The 23,796-nt window shown below is 53.2% G+C and overlaps 1 protein-coding gene across 2 annotated transcripts in view; it reads right to left on the bottom strand.

Moving 5' to 3' along the window:
- The window catches only part of DLL3 (delta like canonical Notch ligand 3), a 258,259-nt gene that overhangs the window by 220,929 nt on the left and 13,534 nt on the right, over nucleotides 1-23,796 (bottom strand). For both annotated transcript variants that reach the window (XM_073321919.1, XM_073321918.1), the window contains exon 4: nucleotides 1,019-1,276. In XM_073321919.1, the coding sequence (XP_073178020.1) occupies nucleotides 1,019-1,276 (258 nt within the window). The remainder of the gene's footprint in view (nucleotides 1-1,018; nucleotides 1,277-23,796) is intronic.

Below are 23,796 nucleotides of genomic sequence, written 5' to 3'. Positions count from 1 at the left end.
GGGAGGGGGGAAGAGCATAGTATAGTCAGGAGTCGGGGGGGTTTGAACAAGATGTAATTGGAGAGGTCGGGGGGTGATATATTCCAAGGTCTGGGGGGGGGGGGGTCGTGGTATATCCTGGGCGTGTGGTGTATTCAGAGGTCCCGGTGGGGGGGCATGGTATATTCAGAGGTCTGAGGGGGGCGTAGTGTATCTGGGGGGTGTGGTGTATTCAGAGGTCTGTGGGAGGGGCGTGGTGTATTCAGAGGTCCATGTGGGGGGAGGGGGAAGTGGTATAGTCAGAGGTCCACCGGGGGAGGGCAGCGTGGTATATCCAGGTGTGTGGTATATAGTCAGAGGTCTGCCAAGGGGCATGGCATATCTGGGGGGCATGGTGTATTCAGAGGTCCGCTGGGGGCGGCGGGTGTGGTATAGTCAGAGGTTTGCTGGGGGGGGGGGCAGCATGGTATATCCGGGGGCGTGGTATATTCAGAGGTCCGCAAGGGGGGTGGTGGTATATCCGGCGGGCGTGGTGTAGTCAGAGGTCCACCGCTGGATGGGGCATAGTATATCTGGGGGGCATAGTGTATTCAGAGGTCCGCTGGGGGCAGCGTGGTATATCCGGGGGTGAGGTATAGTCAGAGGTCCGCTGGGGGGGGGGGGGTGAGGTATAGTCAGAGGTCCGCTGGGGGGGGGAGGTGGTATATCGGGGGGGCATGAGGTATAGTCAGAGGTCTGCTGGTGGGGGGGTGGTATATCCGGGGGGCGTGGTGTATTCAGAGGTCCGCCGCTGGATGGGGCATGGTATATCTGGGGGGCGTGGTGTATTCAGAGGTCTGCTGGGGGCAGCGTGGTATATTCAGAGGTCCGCGGGGGGGGCGAGGTATAGTCAGAGGTCCGCTGCGGGGGGGTGGTATATTGGGGGGGCGTGGTGTATTCAGAGGTCCGCCGCTGGATGGGGCATGGTATATCCAGGGGCATGGTGTAGTCAGAGGTCCACCGGGGGCGGGGTGTATCCCGGGGGCCGTCACTCACTCACCCTCGGAGCAGTACTCCCCCCTCCAGCCGGGCAGGCAGATGCGGGCGCCCAGCTCGTCGCAGGCGTAGTGCCCGAAGGCGTCGTCGCGGGGGCGGCAGTAGTCGGAGCAGCCCTCGCCATAGTAGTGCTCGTCGCACAGCACATGGTAGGAATAGCGCAGCTCGCTCTGCTCGCCCAGCTGCACGTCCTGGGACCAGTCCTCACCCACCGCCAGCCGGCGCCGCGTGGCCAGGCGGCTGATCAGGTTCTGGGCGTCCTCTGATGGGGGGTCAGGGAGGAGAAGAGGAGAAACGGGCTGTCAATGAAGAGCCTGGGAAAAGCACAATCCTTCCCCCCCCCCCATGGGCAGGGCCAAAAACCGGGACCTTCAGCACAAAGGGCCCGAGCCAGACACCACTGAAGTCAAAGGGCCTCGGGACGAGGCATAGACATTGCTCACTTCAGCTGAAGGAGGAGCTCTGTTAGAGGATAAAGGCCTTACTACTGCTGCTGGCTATGTGGACCAGCCACTGGAGGGAAACACATAATACTGACTCAACAGGTGACATCCCCGCCCTGTCATGCAACAGGAATGCATTGAATGCCTCTCTCCTCCTGCCCAGCCCTGCCCTGGGTAATGCCCTTTGCTCCCTACCCAGAGGAGGGGTCACTCTTAAAGGGGTGTGGGCCAGGTCCAAGGACAGGAGGGACCTCTGTGATCATCCAGGGTGACCCCCCCGGTGTAACACAGGCCAGAGAACGTCCCATCAGAGCTAGAGCAGATTGTTTAGTAAGACATCCGCAGTCTTAAGTTTAAAATCATCAGGGATGGAGCCTGTGGGGAGCTGTCCCAAGGGGCAATGCCCCTCACTGTTGAAATTGTGCATCTGATATCCCCATCCGAATATTTCCAGCTGCAACTTCCAGCCACTGGATCGCGTTTTAACCTTTTTCCACTAGACTGATGAGCCCTTGATTAAATATTTGTTCCCCCTGTAGGTGCTGATAGATGGGGATCAAGCCACCCCTGAACCTTCTCTTTGTTAAGCTAAACAGATCGAGCTCCGTGAGTCTCTCACTACCAGGCAGGTTTTCTAACCCTTTGATCATTCTCTTGACTCTTCTCCGACCCCTCTCCAATTTACCAACTTCCTTCATGAAGAACCAGACCCAGGATCCCAGCAGCGGTCGCACCAGAGCCAAACACAGAGGGGAAAGAACCTCTCTGCTCCTACGTGAGATTTCCCTGTTTATACAGCCCAGGATGGTCAGGACTCTTTTGGCCCCAGGGTCGTACTGGGAGCTCATAGTCAGCCAGTTATTCAGTTCCCCCACCCCCAAAAAGTCTTTCAGTCACTGCTTCCCAGGGGAGAGTCCCCTAACCTGCAGTCTTTCCTTTCTAATCTCCATAATGAACTTGTTGCACCAGCTCCCCCTCACTCCCCTGGTTTAAATCCCAGCCCCCAGCCCACCCAGGATCCCTTCTCCATCCGCCACCCCACTCAGTGCCCCCCGCCTGCCATGAATCTGCCCAGTTAGCAGCTGCTTGCCCTCTGCCCAGGCAGACAGAATCATCACAATGTGGGGCCAGAAGGAACCTCAAGAGACCATCTAGTCCAGCCCCCCTGTACTGAGTCTGGACCAAGTAACCGTAGACCAGCCCGGCCAGGTGATTGTCCAGTGACGGGATTCCCTAACCTCCCTTGCAAGTCTACCCCAAAGCTTCCCTTCCCTGAGAGCTCCGAATATCTACCTTCAGTCTCCCTCGCTGCAGATTACGCCCATTACGTCTTGTCCTGCCTTCAGCAGACATGGAGAACAGCTGACCCCCGTCCTCTCTCGAGCAGCCCTTAACATCTTTGACGACTGTTCTCAGGTCCCCCTCCCAGTCTGCTTTGCTCCAGCCTAAACCTACCCTCTTCTTTTAACCTCTCCTAGGGCAGGTTTGCTAAACCTTGGATCCTTTTTGTGGCTCTCCTCTGGTCTCTCTCCAATTTGCCACGTCTCTCCTAAAGCACGGCGCCCAGAACTGGACACCGCGCTCCAGCTGAAGCCTCCCCAGTGCTGCACAGAGCAGGGCAATTACCTCCCGTTCCAGACATACGGCACTCCTGTTAATACACCCCAGATATTAGATTAAACCTGCGTCACATTGCTGACTCCTATTTGGTTTCATATCCGCTAGATCCCCTAGTTTATTTTTCAACAATATTATCCCCTGGCCAGTTATTCCCCGGGCATTTGATTTTTCCTTCCCAAGTGAAGTATTTCACACTGCTCTCCACTGATTTTCCTCTTGTTGATGTCAGACCAATTCTCCAATTTGTCCAGGTCGTTTTCAATTCCCCTCCAAAGTGTTGGCGACCCCTCCCAGCTCGGTGTCATCTGCAGATTTTATAAGCATCCTCTCCACTCCGTGGTCCAAGTCGTTCGTGAAAATATTGAATGGGAACCAGCCCCAGGACTGACCCCTGCGGGACCCCACCAGTTACGCCCTCCCAACTGACAGCAAACCATTGGTAACTCCTCTTCGAGCGCACCCACCTGGTCGTCATTCCATCTAGACCCCCGCTTCCCTAAGCTGCTTAGGAGAATAAAGTGGGAAGGTGTCAAAAGCCTTCCTAAAAATCAAGATACATCATGTCTAGTTTTCCCACACACACGCCCCCCGACCCCAACTGAGTAGGCCAGCGACCTTGCACACGCCCCACAGATGGGGCCAAGTAGGTGTGCCCACAGCACATGCCCCACACCCAATTACACCTTCTCCCCCCAAAGCACCCCCCCCTCCATCCACCTGGGACCCCACCTTGTCCCCGCTCGGTGACACTAGTGCCAACCTGTAAGGGAAAAGAACAATACCCCCTTCTTGCCCCACATGTGTCAGGGAGGGTCCAACCCAGTCAAGGCAGGAAGGGGGTCAGGCGCTGCCTTTGGGGGAGGGCCTGTGTCCATTTGCTGTTCCCCCCCCCCGTGCCCGAGTTCCCACTGCACCCCCTTCTCCAGCACTTGCGCTCCTGCCTCCAGCGCCCCCACAACCCACACCCCTCCTCCCCACCCCACCCCTAACCCCTACCCTGTCCTCCCCACCCCACCCAATTCCCACACCCCTCTCTGCTCCTGCACCTCCACCCCCACCCCCAGCACCCTGGGGAGAATGTGGAAATGTCTTGTAACATTTTAAGGAACAGTGAGAGACTCGGTTTACCCACTGCCTGGGAAGGGGTCTGTGCCTCCTCTGGGGATAGGGAGTGAGGCACATGTGTATAACAGCTCTTCCTGAGGCCAGATCTACCCTGCAGAACCTAAACCGGCATAGCTCCCTAGTGTAGACACAGCATATGCGACAGAAAGAGCGCTGACCTGTATGGTAACACCAGCTCCCCGACCGACAGTAGCCAAACCCCCAGAAGCACTCTGTCTCCCCGCTGACGGCTGTGTTGGCATAACTAAGTTGGCTAGGGGGGCAGTGGCTTTTGCACTCCCCCAACTGACAGAGCTATGCCAGGCTACGTTTTACGACTCTAATGGGGCCCAAATGTGCCGTCAAGAACTGAAGGGAACCCACGCAGATGAATAGCAGATCCAAGGACTGGCACAGGAACCCTTCACCCCCAGCCGCCCAAGAAAGAGAAGAGCAAGGTTGCAAGGGTGCAGACAGAGACGTAGGAGATACCAGGCCTAGGTACAGAGACACAAGATAAGACGCCAGGAGAGCATGGGATATCAGGGCAGCTGCTTCTGCCCCGATAGACTCGGTCTTAAGCTTGGCTTTTCCATGCAGACCTCAGCACTCTCCGAGGCTAGATTCCTGATGACTAATCAATGCTCCATTGTCCTGAAAAGGTTGCCTCGTCTCACCAGGCGTACGCCTGGGTGCCCGGCTCCCTGGAGGGGTACAAGGGTCTATAGGAGTCTGAACTCGGCTGGTCTTCAGTAGAGCATCAGGACAGAAACAAGGTACCAGAGTTTTGGGAAAGGCTATGCTCAGGGCAAGGCAAGACCTAGTGGTCCTTTTAAGACAGTGGTTTTCAACCGGGGGTATGTATACTCCTAAGGGTACACAGACATCTTCCAGGGGGGACATCAACTCATTTAGATACAGTATTTGCCTAATTTTACAACAGGCTCCATAAAAAAGCACTAGCGAAGTCAGTACAAACTAAAATCTAATACAAGGACTTGTTTATACTGCGCTATATGCTATACACTGAAAAGTATGTTTATATTCCAATGGGTTTATTTTATAATTATATGGTAAAAATGAGAGAATCAGCCATTTTTCAGTAATACTGAGCTGAGACACTTTTGGGTTTTTTAGGTCTGATTTTGTAAGCAAGTCGTTTTTAAGTGAGGTGAAACTTGGGGGTATGCAAGACAAATCAGACTCCTGAAAGGGTTACAGTAGTCTGGAAAGATTGAGAGCCACTGTTCTAAGGGACTGGATGAAGGCTGGAGCAGTGAACCCATGTTGATCCATGACAGCTGGTGGCAGCAGTGGGATTTTGGATGCACCAGTAGTATTTTGCATCCAGTGACCACAGCAGAGGAAAAAAACCAACCAACCAAGGTTAGTGAAAGGAAACGTTAAAGCAAATGGCATGGAAGACTGTAGAGCTGTACAGAGCGGGAAGGCTAAATGCTGAACAGTTAAACGAGGCACAGATGGCTGCATGGCTAGAGAAGGACAATTGGGCAAGAACCATGGTCCAGACCCAGAAGGGGTTCCAGGTGATCGACTCAGCTTGAGAGCAGAGAAGAGGGGAGAATTGGAGAATGCCCCAAGGGAGCCACAGAGACTGGGGCTGAAAGCAAAGGAGCGCCAAATGGAGGCACCAAAGCTGGAGACAGCCAGGTCCAGCACACTGAGCAACAAGATGCGCAAGCATGTTGCAGCCAAAACGTGAGTCACGGCAGAGGGACGCAGGAACTAGAAATCAAGGTACCAAGGAGCAAGAGGCCACATGGAGCCCCAGCTGGGGAGATCTACTCCACAGATACCACCTTACTGCCCCACTTGGAGGACGGTGGGGACAGAGAGGCCTTCCTCCCTGCCTTGGAGTAGGCTAGTAATTTGAATCCAATCCCCCCTGCAGATGGGCTCCGATGTCTCACTCCCATACCGGGGCCTAAAGCCATCAGGCGTCTAGTCAAACTGATGGGGCTGATACTGGGGACTAGGTGCAGTGCAAAGGGGCCCTACTGCTTATGTCTGAATTGACCCCTGTGGCTTCTAGGACAAGGTTTCGGGGTGTAGGGGTGCAGAAGACCATGGGAGGGACATATACGGAAGTTGCCACCCTGGTGGGAGAATAGCTCCACCAACAGGGTACTGAAGGAGGAGTCACTTCTCTGGATGCTTTGTTGGGTTAGAACAATTCCACCCAATGTGGAATTTAAAAGATTGGATGGTTTACAAGAAGGTGGGAGGCTTTTTTGGAAAGACCCTGCTCCAGGGAGTCTTTTGGGGCCATCTTCTGACCTGCGTTGTACAGGAGATCAGACCAGATGATCACAACGGTCCCTTCTGGTCTTGAGATCCGTGAAAATATGATTAGTGGATCAGAAGTCTAAGGATGTCAGTCACAGGCTGATCGACAGGTGAGTTTGTGGACAATATGTCCAGTTATTAAACAAGACCCAAAGGGGATTGGCCTAGGCATGGGGGGAGGAAGTGCCCCAGATGGGGGATTTGGGTAAACCTAAACTGGGAGGGGGCAGCTGACCTGGGTAGCCCCCGGATCCCAAAGATCTAAGCTGCAATATCTGCAGAAGGATGGGGCATAATGGAGTGTTCTGCCTGAATCTCCATTTCCTGGGGCCTGCTCAGAACCGAAGGGTTAATCCATCATCTGCCCAGCCAAGAAGGCAGCCGGTACATTAGCTGTGTGAGTGACCATGTGGGAGAAAATGTTACCCAGCCAGCGCCTCTCGTGGATACGATCTCCTGGTAGAGAAGTCCCCACTCCGCACACTGGTGTGCATGCCCTGTTGGACTCACCTGGCCCCAGATCCAGCTGATCCCCAAAGGGAGCAAAAGGTGGGAGCTTACAGGAAGATTTTCAGGGGACAGCGGGACACTGGAGCCAATCCCCACGTAGTAAAGCCGTGTCGAACACTGCAATCTGGGGCAGGTTCCGAGTACGAAACCCATGGTACACCCAGCAGCACAGAGTTCTGGGCAGACTCCGGCAGCGCTGTAGGTGGGGATCCTGGCTGAGACCCCTTTTGCATTACTTCTTGGAAGGGACCCTGTAGCGGTGAACGGTTGCAGCATTCTTGGAGCCGTGTCAGTCCCAGGATACAAGACCAGCTAGGTGAGGTAAATGGAGCTTTAAGGCACAGTCCAGCCCTTCTCTCAGTACAAGCCAAAGGCCTGGGGCAAGCACTGAGGGGAGCCACACGGACAGGCCTGGAGGTGTCAAGCAGGTCACCCAAGGGAAACGCTGGTAAGCTCACAACACCTCCCCGTCTGTAGACGGATACCTGACCTGGAGTGGGGCAGAGGAAGGACCCCCACCCAGCAGGCAAGAGTCTAGGGTGAACTCCCTGAAGCCTGCATCTGTGACCAAGGCAGTTACTTCCCTGCCTGCCTGCACTGGGTAAACTGAGGCACAGCTGAGCCTTGTCGCGGCTGAGTTCCTGGCTGAGCGTGCACGGGGAGAGGGACTGCCAGAAGCGTGAACCCTGTCAGGGGGTGGGAAAAGCCCCAGAGAAGGGTAAAGCAGCCGAGAGGCCACAGATGATGGCAGAGACATCTTTTCACAGGGTGGCCACGGCCATGGTACACTCTTTTAACCAAGAGGCCCTGAATAACATCGGGGAGCGGGAAAAGAGACAATGACTTCTCTGCAAGAGAGGAAATGGGGTCCTGGCATACGCACAGCCCCGGGGTGGAGACAACTCCAGAGGGAGCCTGCCAACGCTGCACCCGGGACACCCAGAGCCCCAGAGTTACAGCTGGGTTATGTCCCCCTGTTGAGCTGGGCTAACCTGCCCTGCTCCCACCCACAAACTATTCAAAGAGGCACTTCCTAGCCCACCCTAGTGGGAAGGACACCCCAGGCTGCAGCCCAGACAGCTGACACCCGGAGGAATGGGAGGAGGTAGAGGCAGGGCCTGATTACAGCCTCAAACCCGAAGGCTTTAGGATGACAAAGGGGTGTAGAGGGGAGGGCATGAAAGCTCCCCATGTGGCCCTTGATAGCGTGACCCTAAAGGAGAAAACCTGTGGGATGGATTTGAAACGGCTCTATCCTGCTATATGACAACTGCATGTTGTTTAATGAGTAGCAGCTCTTCTGTAAGACCCTAGAGATTATCTGGAAGAAAAGTTCTCCAGGGAATTGGGGACGTTTGCCCCGGCAGGTTCTGATCACTGTTGGGGTTTCACTGAAGTAGGAGAACGCTAAGCTGGGGGGAGAGGTAGATACGCTGGAGGGTAGGGATAGGGTCCAGAGTGACCTAGACAAAATTGGAGGATTGGGCCAAAAGAAATCTGATGGGGTTCAACAAGTGCAGAGTCCTGCACTTAGGACGGAAGAATCCCAGCCACCGCTACAGACTAGGGACCGAATGGCTGAGCCGCAGTTCTGCGGAAAAGGACTTGGAGATTACAGTGGATGAGAAGCTGGATATGAGTAAGCAGTGAGCCCTTGCTGCCAAGAAGGCCAACGACATATTGGGCTGCATAAGTAGGAGCATTGCCAGCAGATCAAGGGAAGTGATTATTCCCCTCTATTCGGCACTGGTGGGGCCTCATCTGGAGTCTTGCATCCAGTTTTGGGCCCCCCGCTACAGAAACAATGTGGACAAATTGGAGAGAGAGTCCAGCGGAGGGCAACGAAAATTATTAGGGGGCTAGGGCACATGACTTAAGAGGAGAGGCTGAGGGAACTGGGGTTATTTAGTCTGCAGAAGAGAAAAGAGTGAGGGGGGATTTGATAGCAGCCTTCAACTACCTGAAGGGGGGGTCCAAAGAGGATGGAGCTTGGCTGTTCTCAGTGTTGGCAGATGACCGAACAAGGAGCAATGGTCTCAAGTTGCAGTGCGGGAGGTTTAGGTTGGATATTAGGAAACACTATTTCACTAGGAGGGTGGTGAAGCACTGGAATGCGTTACCTAGGGAGGTGGTGGAATCTCCTTCCTTAGAGGTTTTTAAGGTCAGGCTTGACAAAGCCCTGGCTGGGATGATTTAGTTGGGGTTGGTCCTGCTTTAAGCAGGGGGTTGGACTAGGTGACCTCCTGAGGTTTCTTCCAACCCTGATCTTCTATAATTCTATGAACGTGGAGTCCCAACTTCAGAGGGGGTTCAAACGTCCTTAGATCTCTGCCGGGGGGGAGGGGGGAGGGCAGCGATCTCACTCTGTTCTGGAAGCGAGGTGAAGAACGGGGGAATTGCTTGTGATCTTTTTATGAACGATGCGTGACTCAGTTTACCAACTGAGTGGAAAGGGGCCAGTTCCTACTCTGGGGAGTGTGGCAGGGCTGGATGTCACGCAGACAATGGCGGTCTCTGGGATGGACCTAAAAGAACCAAACGGATCTTCCATTCATCTGTGTGGATTCCATTCATAAGCACTTCGCCCCAGCCGCTCAGGAAATAGAAGAGCTGGGACTCAGAGGAGTTGCAGGGGTGAGGACAGAGACCCCGGTGCCTCCTACCTCTATGTTAAGAACTAGGACAAAGACACAAGGTGGACCCAAGGAGAGCATGGGATATCAGAGCATCTGCTTCTGCCCATATAGACTGTCTTAAACTTGGCTAAAGACTCTCCAGTGCTGGATTTCTAGTACTGATCAATGCTCTGTTGTTCTGAAAAGGCTCCTGGTCTCACCCCACGCATGCCCCAGGTGCATGGCTCCTTGAATGGGTACAAGTCTCTACAAGAATCTTATCTCAGCTGCACTCTCAGTAGAGCACCAGGACAAAAACAGGGGGTGCCAGAGATAAAGGTCCAGTCTGGGAGTCGGAGAGCTGCAGAATTCATCCTCGGGAAAGGCTATGTGCAGGCTTGGCAAGAAATAGGGGACTTCTTAAGAGACCGTATGAAGGCTGGAGCAATGATAGCTGTAGATCCATGACAGCTGGTGTCAGCGGTAGGACACAGAATGCACCAGCCACCCAACCCCCACGCCTCCCAGCAAACAGCTCTCATAGGAATCGCCAGAGGACTCTGGATCACAGCCGAGGCCCACCCAGCTTGGTATCCTAGTTCTGACAGCACCCAGTACTGGATGCAACACAGAAAGGTGTAAAGACTCTGCAGTAGCTGAGGGGAATAATCTGCTCCCCACACAGATCTCACCCTGGTCTTTACCAACTACAGATCTTAAGCCTTGGAGCGGGAGGTTTAGCTCCCTCCTGTACACACTCTAACCCTGCATATTCTTGTTCTCTACATGAATGTCCAAGACCTTTTTCTCTTCTGCTACCAATGTGGTACCCATGGGTGGGTCAGCAGCAGTAGGGATAGAACTGGGGACCTCTGGATTTAAAGGCAGGAGCTTTTCCTGCCCAAGCTATGAGACCCAGCTCCCCGATCAAGGCTACAGCAGGCTCTTCCACCACTAGGGGTATGTCTACACTGCAAAAAAGGTGTGTTTTTAACTCACGTTCTTAATTCGCGTTAGCTAACCTGGGTTAAAACAGCAATGAAGACCCAACCAATCGGCTGTAAACTCCAGGCTTCTCTTAACTCCAGCTGCGAACCCGAGTTAAGAGGAGAATGAGAAATCGCTAACCTTGTACAGTGACTGGAGTTCAAGCTGCGTGGTCCAGGTGCACATTCGAGTGGGTGGGGTGCACACACAGCGGTGGAGTTCGGAGTCTTGTGGCCAGGAGCGTCCACACGGCACGTCCGCATCCTGGTAGCTCTTCGCCTTTAGACACCCTTGCGGAAAACCATGGAGCGCGTCAGCACGCTCCGTTCCTCTTCACCACAGAATCAGAGTTAAAGGGCTCCTGGCATGTGCTTATGGACGACATCTCAGCGGCTCAAAGGAGAAGTTACAGCGGTTCATTGTCTATACGCACATTATATTGATGCTGACTCCAGTGCATCGAGTCTAAGAGAATAAAGAGACTCAAGTATGGGCCTGCTGAACACAGCTTCCAAGCTGGAGACTTCAGTGAGTACCTAGTGCTTAGTGAATGAATGGATAGCGCCCCAAGTGGCTGCCCTGCATGTGTGCACATTCTTTAAGGAGGCTGCGATGGAACGAGTCTCAAAAAGGATGGGGGAGTCCTTTGCCACCTCATAGCAAGTCCTCATATCGTCAGAAATCCACATGGACAAAGGCTTTGCCTCTCATCCTTCCTACGACGGCCACAAAGGGGCTAAGTGAAGATCTGCATGGCTTCTTTCTTTGTAGATAGGAAGCCGGGATTTGTTTGACGTCTCAGGTGCGAAGAGCTGGAAGCACGAGGCTTAAGATAGAACACAAGTAGGTGGATTTGCTGGTTCAGATGGAATTCTGTGACTACCTTTCGGCAAGAACTTTGGATGGGTTCTTAAAGACACTGGATAGCCAACTACAGAATGAAGGAGTAATGGTCTCAAGTTGCAGTGGGGAAGGTTTAGGTTGGATATTAGGAAAAACTTTTTCACTCGGAGGGTGGTGAAACACTGGACTACGTTACCTAGGGAGGTGGTGGAATCTCCTTCCTTAGAAGTTTTTAAGGTCAGGCTTGACAAAGCCCTGGTTGGGATGATTTAGTTGGGGATTGGTCCTGCTTTGAGCAGGGGGTTGGACTAGATGATCTCCTGAAGTCCCCTCCAACCCTGATATTCTATGATTCTATGAAGGAGGGCCAGCCAGCCATGCTTGACTCTCTCCTACTCTCCTCACCAAGGTGATAGATACCCTGAATGACATTTTCAGAGACAATTGCAAGAGAGCACAAATCGCCATTAGCTTGAACGGAGGGTCCATCAGCACTGAAACAATCAGGTTGAGGTCCAATGGGGAAACCAGAATAGGCGGAAACTCACTGATCAGGCCTTTTAAAAATGTCAAGACCACTGGGTGTGAGAAGGTAGATTGGCCCTCTATAGGGGGAGGAGGTTTAGAGATCACAGCCAAGCATAACATCAGTGAGAGCTCAGAGACAAGTTAAGCCATTTGAGTTCCAGTCGATAATCCAGGACCACGGGCATGGATGCCTTCTAAGCGTTCAGAGATTTTTTTGACACCACCAGTGAGAAAAATCTCAGCCATTTTGCAAGGTAAGTCTGTCTTGTAGAGTCTGTCCAGCTGCCAACCGGGATATCCCAAACGGCCGAGAAGCAGGACTCTCAACAACCATCCAGCAGCCCAGCTGTGAGATGAGGAGACTTCAGATCCAGATGAAGGATTTTCCCCTTGTCCTGTGACATTAGGTCTGCTACCAGAGGTAAGGTCTTGAGCCAAGTCTCGGAAAATGTCAGGATGTCAGAAACCAAGACTATCTCAGCCATGCCGGGTGCTCTCAGGCCGAGACTGTGGCCAAGACCATCTTGATTTCTGGACATCCTGAAGGCGTTTCATCTTGCAAATGGCTGCATCCCTGGGTAGCGCCAGTCTGAGAAGATGGCTTGGAAAATGGAGTCCTTGAGTTCCCACTTGTGGTTCAAGGAGATGTACCTGCTCCAACAGTCTGCTATGGTGATCTTCAGACTGGGTAGATGGACAGCCGAGAGGGCGATCCAACATCTGATGCCTCAGTTCCATAGCCAAATGGTTTCTTGGCCAAGCGGGTTGGATCTGCCACCTCCCTGGCTTGTTGAGGTAGAACATGGAGGTGGTATTGTCCGTCATTTATCTGGCTGTGCTGTCGTGCAATATGACTCAAAGAGGACTCTCTGGGCTTGAGCAGCACCCTGAGCTCTCAGAGGTCGATGTGCATCTCTGTCCCTCAGGGCACCCACAGGCCCTGTGTCTGCAGGTTGTCCATATATGTTGCCCATCCCGAGAGCAATGTGTCCATCACCCTCATCCTGGATAGTTGGGGAGGTGCAATGGGGCATTCACTGGGTCTTTCCACCAAGTCAGAGATGATCGACCCAACGGGGGCATGAAGAGGGCCATATCCAGATGCTATTTGCCTGGGGTGCAGATAGGCCTCGGCCAGCCCTCCATGCAAGGGAGGTGGTCCTCCTAGCCTCATGTCAGACTACAAGAGCAGCAAGGAAAGTTCTCTCAACTAGAGAGTCTCACTCCTCCACCACCACCACGAGATCAGGAACGAGAGATTCTTGAACCTGTCCCAAGGTAGGAAGTCCATGGGTTTGAGCAGTGCACCCATGAACTCCAGGTTCGGCACCAGGCTGCGGGTATATTGAGCAGCCTTTGAGACCCAGCAAGGAGACTTTCCCTGAACCAGCCAACCGTCCCGATGAGGGAATACTAACATGCCTTTCTTGCTTCGGTGTTTTGCTGCAATCTCCGGAGCTTTAGTGAATACCCTCATGGTCTGGATCTCCTGGCCAACCCATCAACACAGGTGTTTCTAAGGAGGAGGGTGGGACAGCTGGGTCAATGAGGCAGGCTGCCTTTCTCCTGCAGAAGCGCTGTTTCTTCCTGGAGGGGTTCTATGAACCTGTGGTGAAAGAAGGGTGCTCAGGATTGTTCTTTGAGGAGCAATGGTGAAGTTCACCACTCCGGGGTGACATCACAATCCTTCGGTGTTTACACACCAGCTCCTAGAAGGAAGCATTTCAGAAAGCAACGACCAGAGCACGCCCACCACCATGGCCATGGAGCGAGAGGCAGCATCGTCTGCTGCAGCCAGCGCAGCTTGCAGATCGCTTTTCATTACCGACTGCCCCTCAGCGATCCCAGGATTGATCCATCCCGCCACCGCGGCTACACTGCTCTTTTTAGCACCCTGGCTCGATCAGGGCAACACAGGTATGTCTACCTCAGCCGGAAACTACACCTCCAGCTTAGACACATTGTTCCATTGTCCTACTGCTCGTACAGCGAGGGAGTTTTTCCTGAGATTTAATCTACATCTGCTGGGCTGTCGTTTGAACCCACTGCCCCTTATCCTGCCCTCTGTGGGAAGGGAGAACAACTTTTCTTCAGGCAGCTTTCCAAGTATCTGAAGACCGCTATCGTGTCCCCCTTTCATCTCCTCTTTTCCCAACTAACCATACCCAGCTCCTTCAGCCTTTGCTCATATGGCTTGCATTCCCATCCCTCTGAACATCTTTGTCGCTTGCCTCTGGATCCTTTCCAGTTTCTCTACTTCCTTCCTATATAGCGGTGACCAAAACTGGACACCGTACTCCAGCTGAGGCCCATCCAGCACTGAGTAGAGCGGTACTGTCACCTCCCTTGACTTCCTCCATGGGTAGGAGCACCACCATTGCTCTTCTCGTCAAGAGGTCTTGGAACCCGTTAGCCTCCAAGAGGTCCCCGCGCAGCTGATGAGAGAACTTCGGGAGCAGTGTCCGTTGTGCCACGCCACGAGGCGAACCCCATCCGATTGTGGGGCTGGGGCGAGGGGCACCGCTGCTTCATCTGGAGAGGATGAGGATGACAACGATGGCAAAGCACCTGGTCCTGCTGGATCTACAAAACCATACTCTGAAGAGTCGCTGGCCTCTGTTTGCCAGAAGCTGGGAATGGGCAACAGGGGGTGGGTCACTTGATGATGACCCGTTCTGTTCATTCCCTCTGGGGCACCTGGCATTGGCCACTGTCGGAAGACAGGACACCGGGCTAGATGGACCGTCGGTCTGACCCAGGATGGCCGTTCTTATGTCTATTAGAGGAAGGAAAGTTGTCCTTGCTCCTCCACTCAGCTAGAAGAAGGCTGAGCTGGTGCCAATGGAGTTGCTGCAGACGTGGTTGAAGGAGCCCTTGGCGTACAACTCCTGTCCAGGTAGTCCCGTCTTCCCATGAGATGGACACGCCCCCCCCATGCCCCCAAGAGGGCCACATGGGCACAGAGGGGAGCAGACCATGGAGTGATGGGGTCCCAGTATCCATCCCTGGAGTGGTCCATAGAGCTCTGGTGGGAGGTAGAGGATGGTGGTGGCCCTTGGAGAGTAGCTGTGCGGTTATCACCCAGGGTCACCAAGGAGAACGAATGCACCTGGTTCACCGTGACTCCGAGCATCACGGGCAGCTTGGTGCCATCTCGGGACTGTCTGGGTGAAGTCAGGAGAAGCAGCACATCAGGTTCCTGTAGGACTGAGAGGTCGCTCCACGCCATGAATCTACCCAGTGCTGGTAGATGTTGCGGGCGGCCCAAGTTTCTCCCCCGGGAGGAGGCTGCTCCCGGTGCTGCTGACACAGTCTGCAGCAGTCGAAGTCTGTAACCCAAGCCAAGGGTCAGGGCTGGAATGAGTCAGAGACCAGGGGCAGGGATTAGGAACAAGGAAGGAACCAGGAGCACCGCAGGGCAGGGAAGCAGGAACCAGGAACCGGGGGGAGACGACCATCGGTAACGAGCCTGAGCTCTAAGAAGCAGAGTGACACAGAGTGGGGCGTGGGCGCTCAGGCCTAGTGGTGGGAGCCAGAGTCAAAGCCAGAGTCGGGAACTGAGCAGAACTGGAGACATAAGAGCACGTCTCTTGGTTCCTCCAGCCAACCTGGCAGGCCTGGAACAGATGCTGGCCCAACGGATTTGTGTTGCAGAAGGATCTGCCGTCTGGCCTCGCCATCCTTTACGGGTCTGGGACATCAAGGAGTTGCATATTTTCTAATCACACAATAATGAGCCGAGCCGTCATGCTGCTATACGGGCACCAACCATTCTGTCGCGATGCTGGGAGGTGGTGGAGAGGAAGCGATGGTGGTTGGCTTTTCCCTTGGCTGAGGAGGCCCAGTGGGCAGGCCCACCACATGAACATTGCTTGGTAAAAGACCCTGAGCTGGAGGATGGGGGTGAGCGGCCCCATTAATGAAACGTGCGTGTGGACAAACACTCAAAGAAGACACATTTTGCAGTGTAGGCATACCCAGACACTACTAGAGGAGGACAGAGTGCCGCACTGAGCTGGTGTCGGTGACTCTAGGTTCCCTTGTGGCAGTGGGTTCCACTGGTTAATGACACAGCAGGGAGAAAGCATTTCCGGGTATTGGGTTTGAATTTCCCACAATTCAGTCTCATTGACTGTCCCCTTGTCCTTGTGTGAGGAGACAGGGGGAGCAGGCCCTCCTGATCTCCCTTCTGTCCCGGGGACCAGGGTGTTAGAGACATTTATCACATTCCCTCACTCACCAACAATTGAGATATTCCAGGTCCCTGATCATTCTCCACCCAACCAAGACCCAGTCCCCCCATTCCCTCTCCATCCCCTTTGACCCACCACCCATACCCTCCATCCCTCCTGCACCCTCTGCTGCCCCTCTCCAACCCCCCAGCCTCCCCCCTCCAGCACCCCCCTCAACTCCCCTGTACTCCCTCTCCATCCCCACCCACTCCATCCCTCAGAGACCCCCCTCACTTCCCCTGCCCACCGCTCTCCAGCCTTCCAAGACCCCACGCTCCCTCCCTTCTCCATCCCTTTGAGACCCCTGCTCCTCCCCTGCACTCCCCCCTCTGTCCCTATGGGAGCCCTGAGCCCACTCCGCACTCACTACCTCAGAACTGACGTTACCTGTTACCAAGTCACTGAGAACATGGAGGAAAAGGATCTTGAACGCTTGTGGGTCCACGTGCAACCAGCTAAATCACAAGTTGGGCTAGTCGGAGGTATGTGCTACAGACCCTCAAATCACACGTGGGAACAGGCTGAGGGGCTCCTTACACAACTCTCTACAACGTGGAGGTGAGCGGGGGAAAGAGGGGGCCATTTCAGCCCGAGCGCCATATGCGGGAGGTCTCAGGTTACCGGTCCCAAACCATCCTCGGAATGGCTACAGACCGCAGAGAACAAAATTTCCTACCTCAAAAAATGGTTGCATCCGAACCAGGGGGAATTCGATGTTAGACCTCGTCTCAACCGATAAGGAGGAACTGCTCACAGAAGAAGTGACTCACCCTGGGCTCTTGGAGATGCGTGTCCCTAGGGATGCTCCGTCGGAGGTGGTCCCCGCACGGCTGATGAGAGGACTTCGGGAGCCATGTCCGTTGTGCCACGCCACGAGGCTAACCCCCACCCCAGTTCCTTCTCTACCGCAGAGGCATAGCCAGACGCCGAAGTAGAGGGGAGGAGGGCGGGTCATGGAGCACCCCACAGGGACACGCATCTCGAAGAGCCACACAGGGCGAGCCGCTTCTTCTTCGAGTCACGTCCCCATGGGGGCTCCATTGTAGGCGAGTCCCAGGCAGTATCCCCCGGGGAGGGCTGGGACTTCCGACTCAGATGGGCCACGGATGAAAGTACTGGGGAGCCAAATAGGGCAGCAGAGACAGCGTCCTTGGTGATCCCGTAACGTTCTGCCCAGGTATGGCTCGTCGGCACAGCTCCGAGACGGGGCCAGGCTTTAAGAAGGCAAGAGCGGAGGAGACCAAGATGGTCTGGAGGGGCCATGTCGTGAATCTGGCTGCACTTCGAAAGTCATTGGGCTGACCGCACTGAGCCATTAGACCTTCCTGCCATAGAGAGACACAATCCAGGGGACCTCCTGGAGGCCTTTGTCCTAGCGAGGTAGAACGCGAGGGCTCTCCTACCACCTAGGGTGTGGAATATGGCCTCCCTATTGTCCCGGTGAGGCGGGAAGGTGGATAGACTGGTTCCTGTGGCACGAGGCGGCCACTTTAGGGATAAGCCCCAGACGCTGCCTTAGCGTGACCTTGTCGGGGAAGAATACCGTGTACGGGGGGGGGGGGGGGGGGATATCTCTCCTATCCTTAAAGACAGTTTGCGTCGACAGAGGAGATAGTGAACAGGTGGCCAGGGGCTCAAAGTGGGGCCGAGGCCACCCTTTTAATACTAAATTACAGTCCCAAAAGGTGGAGGGGGGACGGGGACAGGGACAGAAGACGTTCGTTATTCCTTTGAGGAACCTTTCTGTGGCGGGGTGCGACAGTATGGAGGACCCCGTATATAGAGTGGTGAAAAGCTGTAATAGCTGCAAGGTAGACTCTGAGACAGCTCAAGGATAACCCCGATTTCTTAAGGGTCAGAGCAGACTCCAGAATCTGGAAAAAAGAGGTGGGGGCTCCAGACAGATTTGCTGGGACGTGCACCAACTCTGGAACCTGGACCATCTCTGTCGGTAAGTGCGCCGGGTGGAGGACATCATGCGTGTAGTAGGAACTCCTGTATGTCCTTTGAGCATGAGCTCTCAAGAGGCTCAATCCACGTCGGAGACATGCTTTGAGTCGGAGGATCCCCAAGTTGGGATGTATGGGGTGCGTCCCTTGTCTTGTGTGAGGAGAGGCGGGGCGGTTGGGAGGGAGATCAGCAGGTACACTGCAGGCTGCATCAGGTAAGGGTACCAGGTCTGTCTCGGCCAGATAGGGGTGATCATAATTACATGATCCCCGTCCCTCTTTATCTTTAGCAGGATCTTCAGCAGAATAGGAAAAGGAAGGTGTAAAGAAGGTCCTTGTCCCACAGGAGGAGGAGGAGCAACAGTATTGCCCAGATTGCGCCGTCCAATCCCTGCCCTGGAACAGAACCATGGACACTTCTTGGTTTGGTAAGTGGCAAATAAATCCGTGGATGATGTTCCCCATGGTGCGAACAAGTCCTGAAGTATTGACGGGTGCATCTCCCATTCTTGGTCTAGCGGGAAGGTGCGACTGGATTTGTCCGCTACCACGTTCTGCATGCCCGGAAGGTAGGCTGCGGATAAGGTGGTGTTTCGAGAGATGCAGCAGTTCTGGCCCCTCCTTGGCGACAGACATAATACATTCCGGCTATGTTGTCCGGCAGGACTTTGGAGCCTGCTATCAGCGGGAGGAAAGTGGCTCACGCGTTCCTGACTGCCCTCATTTCGAGAGGACGGATAGGAAGGGAGATCTCCGCCAGAAACCATCTGCCTTGCGTTGTGACCCCATTTCAATGCGTGCCCCATCCTAGGAGGGATGCATCCGTGGTGAGAAGTAATGAAGGTGGTCCCTAGAGGAAAGGGGATCTCTTTGCATGCATTGACCAGGTCTTTCCACTGGTCTAGGGAGTTTTTGACCCTGGTTGGTAGTGACAGGGGTTTGGCCAAACTGTCCCTGTTCGATCTGTACCACCGCTGTAGGCATCACATGTGAAGTTTGGCATGCGGAGTCACCGCCGTGCCGGCTGCCATATGCCCCAGGAGCTGGAGACAGGTTCAGGCTGGCACTTGAGGGAGGGAGGATTGGATGGTTTTGCTTCATAGCGCATCTAGGTCGGCCCCTATGAATTCCAGGCATTGCACAGGTGCAAGGGTTGACTTCTGGGAGCTGATCTGTAGCCCCAACTCCGTGAACAAGAGCATCGTAACTTTGGGGGCTCGACAAGCTTCTTGGAGGAGACCATCGTCTAGGTCAGGGTAGATCCTGATCCCTGGAGATTTTAAATGGGTGGCCACCATGGAAAGAATGATGGAAAATCCTCTCTGGGCTGAGGAGAGACCGAAGGGAAGGACCCCGGATTGGTAATGATCGTATCGCAGAGTGAACCCGAGGAAATGTCTGTCAGCCGGTAGTATGGAGATGTGAAATATAGGCATCATGTAGGTCGAGGGCCGAAAACCAGTCTCCCAGTTCCAGTGACAGAAGGACCGTCGATAGCATGACCAACTTGAACTTCTGAGCTTTGATGAAATTGAGAGCTTGGAGGTCCAGGATGGGCCTCCAACCTCCCTTCCTTTGGGGTATCAGGAAGTAGAGAGTAGAACCCCTTGCTTCACAGATGTTGAGGTACTAGGTCTATGGCTCCTAACTACAGGTGTGGATCTATCTCCGGCTGTAGAAGACACATGTGAGAAGGGTCCCTGAAGAGGGACGGGGAAGGGTGTGGTGGAGGCGGGGGTAGTGATGCGAAGTGGATGGAATATCCAGATTGGACGATCTCTAGGACCCATCTGTCCGACGTTACGTGCTCCCGAGCACTGAGAAACGCTGGCCAAATAGGTGCAAGGTTACAGGTGGTAGCATGGAGTGGTCTTGGCCTGTCAAAAGCGGGGTTTCGGGGCAGGTAGTTGGGTTGAGGCCTGGGAGCCCAAGGGCTTCTGCTTTGAGAACCTCCCCCTCTTTCTTTGGGACTGATAGAGCCGCTGCGCCAGGAATTCCGCCGAATACGGTCTGTGCTGGTACCGTGGGCTGACTTGTCTCCTTTGCCCTGGTATATTGATTCCCAAGGACCCAAGAGAGGCCCTGGAGTCCTTCAAGGAGTGGAAGGAGGCGTCGGTCTTCTCCCCACACAGCTTCACCCCTTCAAAGGGGAGGTCCTCCACCATCGTCTGCACCTCCTTCGGGAAACCCATGAGGCACAGCTACGACACGCGTCTCATCCCCACCGCAGCGGAGTTGTGTCGAGAGCCGACTGCAGGGTTGTTTTTGCCACCAGTTGGCATTCCTGGAATCCCGGGAGCTGTCTGGCACCTTGTCAATAAAATCCTGTAATTGGGGGAGTCATACTTTTCCAGAAGCGCCTGGTAGTTTCGTCTGCTCCCTTGCAAGGCGGAGCCACCGGGGCCGGGTTTTCCCACACCCCCTTAGCAGGATCTAGGTTGGCCTCACTGAGCAGGAGGGGGATTTTAGAGGTAGAAGAGGTGTGGAGGATATCAACAAAGTTGGTGACGCATATCCTTCTCCTCCTCCAATGGTGCATAGAGGAGGTCGGCCACCATCTTCGCCAGCTCCTGGAATAGGCAGAAACCATCCGCAATGGAGGGCGGTGATGGCATGACCCCCTCGTTTGGAGAAGAGGGGGATGTGGCCTTGGGTGCGATCCTCTCCTCTGACTCCATCTCCTGCTCTGCCACTTCTAAGGGTTCTGAGGCTCACGGTGAGGCCTCTGGTGACACGTGGTGCCCTGGAAGGAAGGCTGGCAGTGCACTGCCCGGGGGTCCCAATACAGCCACTGCGGTGGCATGAGCCCTGGTGGTATACCCATGGGTGAGCCCATGGGTGAGCCCATGGGTGAGCATACCAGGATGGCGGCAGTACCATCTGGTGGTATATTCCTGGACCCTGCGCTCGGAGAGCTGCCTCCCTAAAGATGATCTTCTGGTGAAGCTCTCAGTCTGTGCGGGATCTCTGTCGAAGTTGCTGGCAGAGGGAACACTTTCATTGGATGTGGCCCTCACCGAGGCAGTAAACACATTGAGTGTGCTTGTCCGCAACGGGGATTGCCTCGCTGCAAGTGCGACATTTCTTGAAGCCCAGAGAACCGGGCATAGCCTTGTCCGGGGGCCGATTTGAACAATGAACTCTTTTCTTTCTTGTTTTTTCTTCTTCTTCTTCAGTCAAAATAAAGATAAAAGAAGGCTAAAGAGCTCTTGGAAGCTAAATATTAACAACTGAAAGAAGAGTTAAGGATCTGCAAATGGACAGGCAGTAGAGAAAGAATGGAGGACGGGTAGACTCATGGCGCAGCACGAAGAGAGACAGCACAAGTGTGAACCCAGCGGACACGGCTGCCGAAGTTCTCTGACCAGCGGCGCAGGGACGCAGACACACCTCAAGCGGAGCACCCATAGGGACACGACTCAAAGAAGAACTAAAAATGAATAGTAACTTTGGAACAAGTGCTCATGACTTGACCACATTTGAGCTGGGCAAACAGAATAAAGTGCAAACCAGTAATACAGGGCTTTAAAAGGACCAACTTCACAAAAAACTTTAAAACAATTATAAGCCAAATCAGCTGGGAGGAAGAATTTAATCAGACACATGTGAATGTTAATTGGGAATTATTCAAGAAAACTTTACTACATGCCTTAAAAGCCACAACTTGAGAAAGAAGACTGCATTGGTGGAAAAAACAATCTGGCATAGAGGGGAAGTGAAAGCAGCTACTATATATAAACAGACAGAATACAGGGGAAGTTCATAGTAATGAATATAAATCTGAAGCTAGGAATTGTAGAAAACAGATAAGGGAAGCAAAAGGAGAACTTTATGGCCAGCCAAGTTAAAGACAATAAGAAGGATATTTTAAAAGTATATTAGGAAGAAAAAGAATCCTAGCAATAGTGTTGATCCATTACTACATGGAAATGGTAGAATTGTCAATATTAATTCAGAAAAGGCAAAAAATGTTCAGTAAATATTTATGTTCTGTATTTGTGAGGGTGGGAACAAATTATATAGTCAGATCATAGGATGATAACACTTTCCATTCCACTAGTATCTCTGGAGGATGTTTAAAACAGCAGCTACTAAAGTATCAGCAAGTCCAGATAACTTGCACCCAAGAGTTTTAAAAGAGCTGGCCAAAGAGCTTGCTGATCCATTAATGTTGCTTTTCAATAAATTGTGTAAGTCAAGAAGTTCCAGAAGACTGGAAGAAAGCTACTCTTGTGCCAATATTCAGAAAGGATAAACAGGGTGACCCAGGTAATTATAGGCAGTCAGACTCACATCAATCCCAGGCAAGATAATGGAGGGGCTGATATGGGACTTGATTAATAAAGAATCAAAGGAGGGTAATATAATTAATTTCAAGTAAAATGGGTTTATGGTTTATAGTTTGGTTGATAAAGATAATGGTGCTGATGAGATATACTTAGATTTCTGTAAGGCATTTGACTGGATAGTACACAACATCTTTATTAAAAATTAGAAAGATACAAAATTAACACGGCCCACATTATATGGATTAATTACTGGCTAAGTGACAGGTCTCAAAAGGTAACTGTAAATAGGGAATAGTCATCAAGCGGGTCTGTTTCTAGTGGGGTCCCGCAGGGATGAGTTCTTGGCCCTTCACTATTGGATATTTTTAACAATGACCTGGAAGGAAACATAAAATTATCACTGATGAAGTTGCAGATGACGAAGATCGAGGGAGTGGTAAATAAAGTAGAGGACAGGTCACCAATACAGAGCAATCTGGAGCACCTGGTAAACTGGGCGCAAGCAAACAAAATGTGTTTTAATACAGCTAAACGTAAGGTGATTTATTTTGGAACAAAGAATGCAGGGCATACTTACATGATGGGGAACTCCATCCTGGGAAGCTGTGACTCTGAGAAAGACCTGGGAGTTGTGCTGGATACAAAACACGAGTTCCCAGCATGACGCTGTGGCCACAAGGGCTAGTGTGACCCTGGGATGCATCAACAGGGGAATCTCAAGCAGGAGCAAAGAGTTTATTTCCCCTCTGTAGTTGGCCTTGGTGCGACCGCTGCTGGAATCTTGCGTCCAGTTCTGGAGCCCACAATTCAAGGAGGATGTTGGTAAATTGGAGAGGGGTCGGAGAAGAGTCACGAGAATGATCAGAGGGTTAGAACACCTGCCTTGTGTGCGAGATTCAAAGAGCTCAAGCTATTTAACTGAACAAAGAGAAGGTTCAGGGGTGACTGGATCCTAGGTGATCAGTACCTACCTGGGAACACGTTGATAAGGGGCACCTCAGTCCAGCGCAGGGAGGTCTAACAGGACCCAGTGGTTGGACATGGAAGCCGGGCAGATCCAGATGGGCGATAAGGCGTGCATTTTTAACAGCGAAGGCAGCCAACCTTTGGAACAACTCACCCAGAGTCACGGTGGATTCTCCGTTCCGGACAATTTTTAAACCCAGATGGGATGTTTCTTTTTTCCCCCTATAGCGCCACCAGGAATTAACGCAGGGCAGTCCTGTGGCCGGCTTTCATCAGGAAAGCCGATGAAATTATCCAAGTGGCCCCTTGTGTCTTTAGACTCTATGAATCCCCTTGCGGCCCAGGGACCTCCTGATGGCCATTGGCAAAGGGCCCAAGGGAGGCAGAGG

Source organism: Lepidochelys kempii, chromosome 23, assembly GCF_965140265.1.
Source record: "Lepidochelys kempii isolate rLepKem1 chromosome 23, rLepKem1.hap2, whole genome shotgun sequence".
NCBI classification, from domain to species: domain Eukaryota; kingdom Metazoa; phylum Chordata; order Testudines; family Cheloniidae; genus Lepidochelys; species Lepidochelys kempii.
The sequence above is the reverse complement of the archived record's forward strand: the minus strand, read 5'-3'. Positions and strand labels throughout refer to the sequence as shown.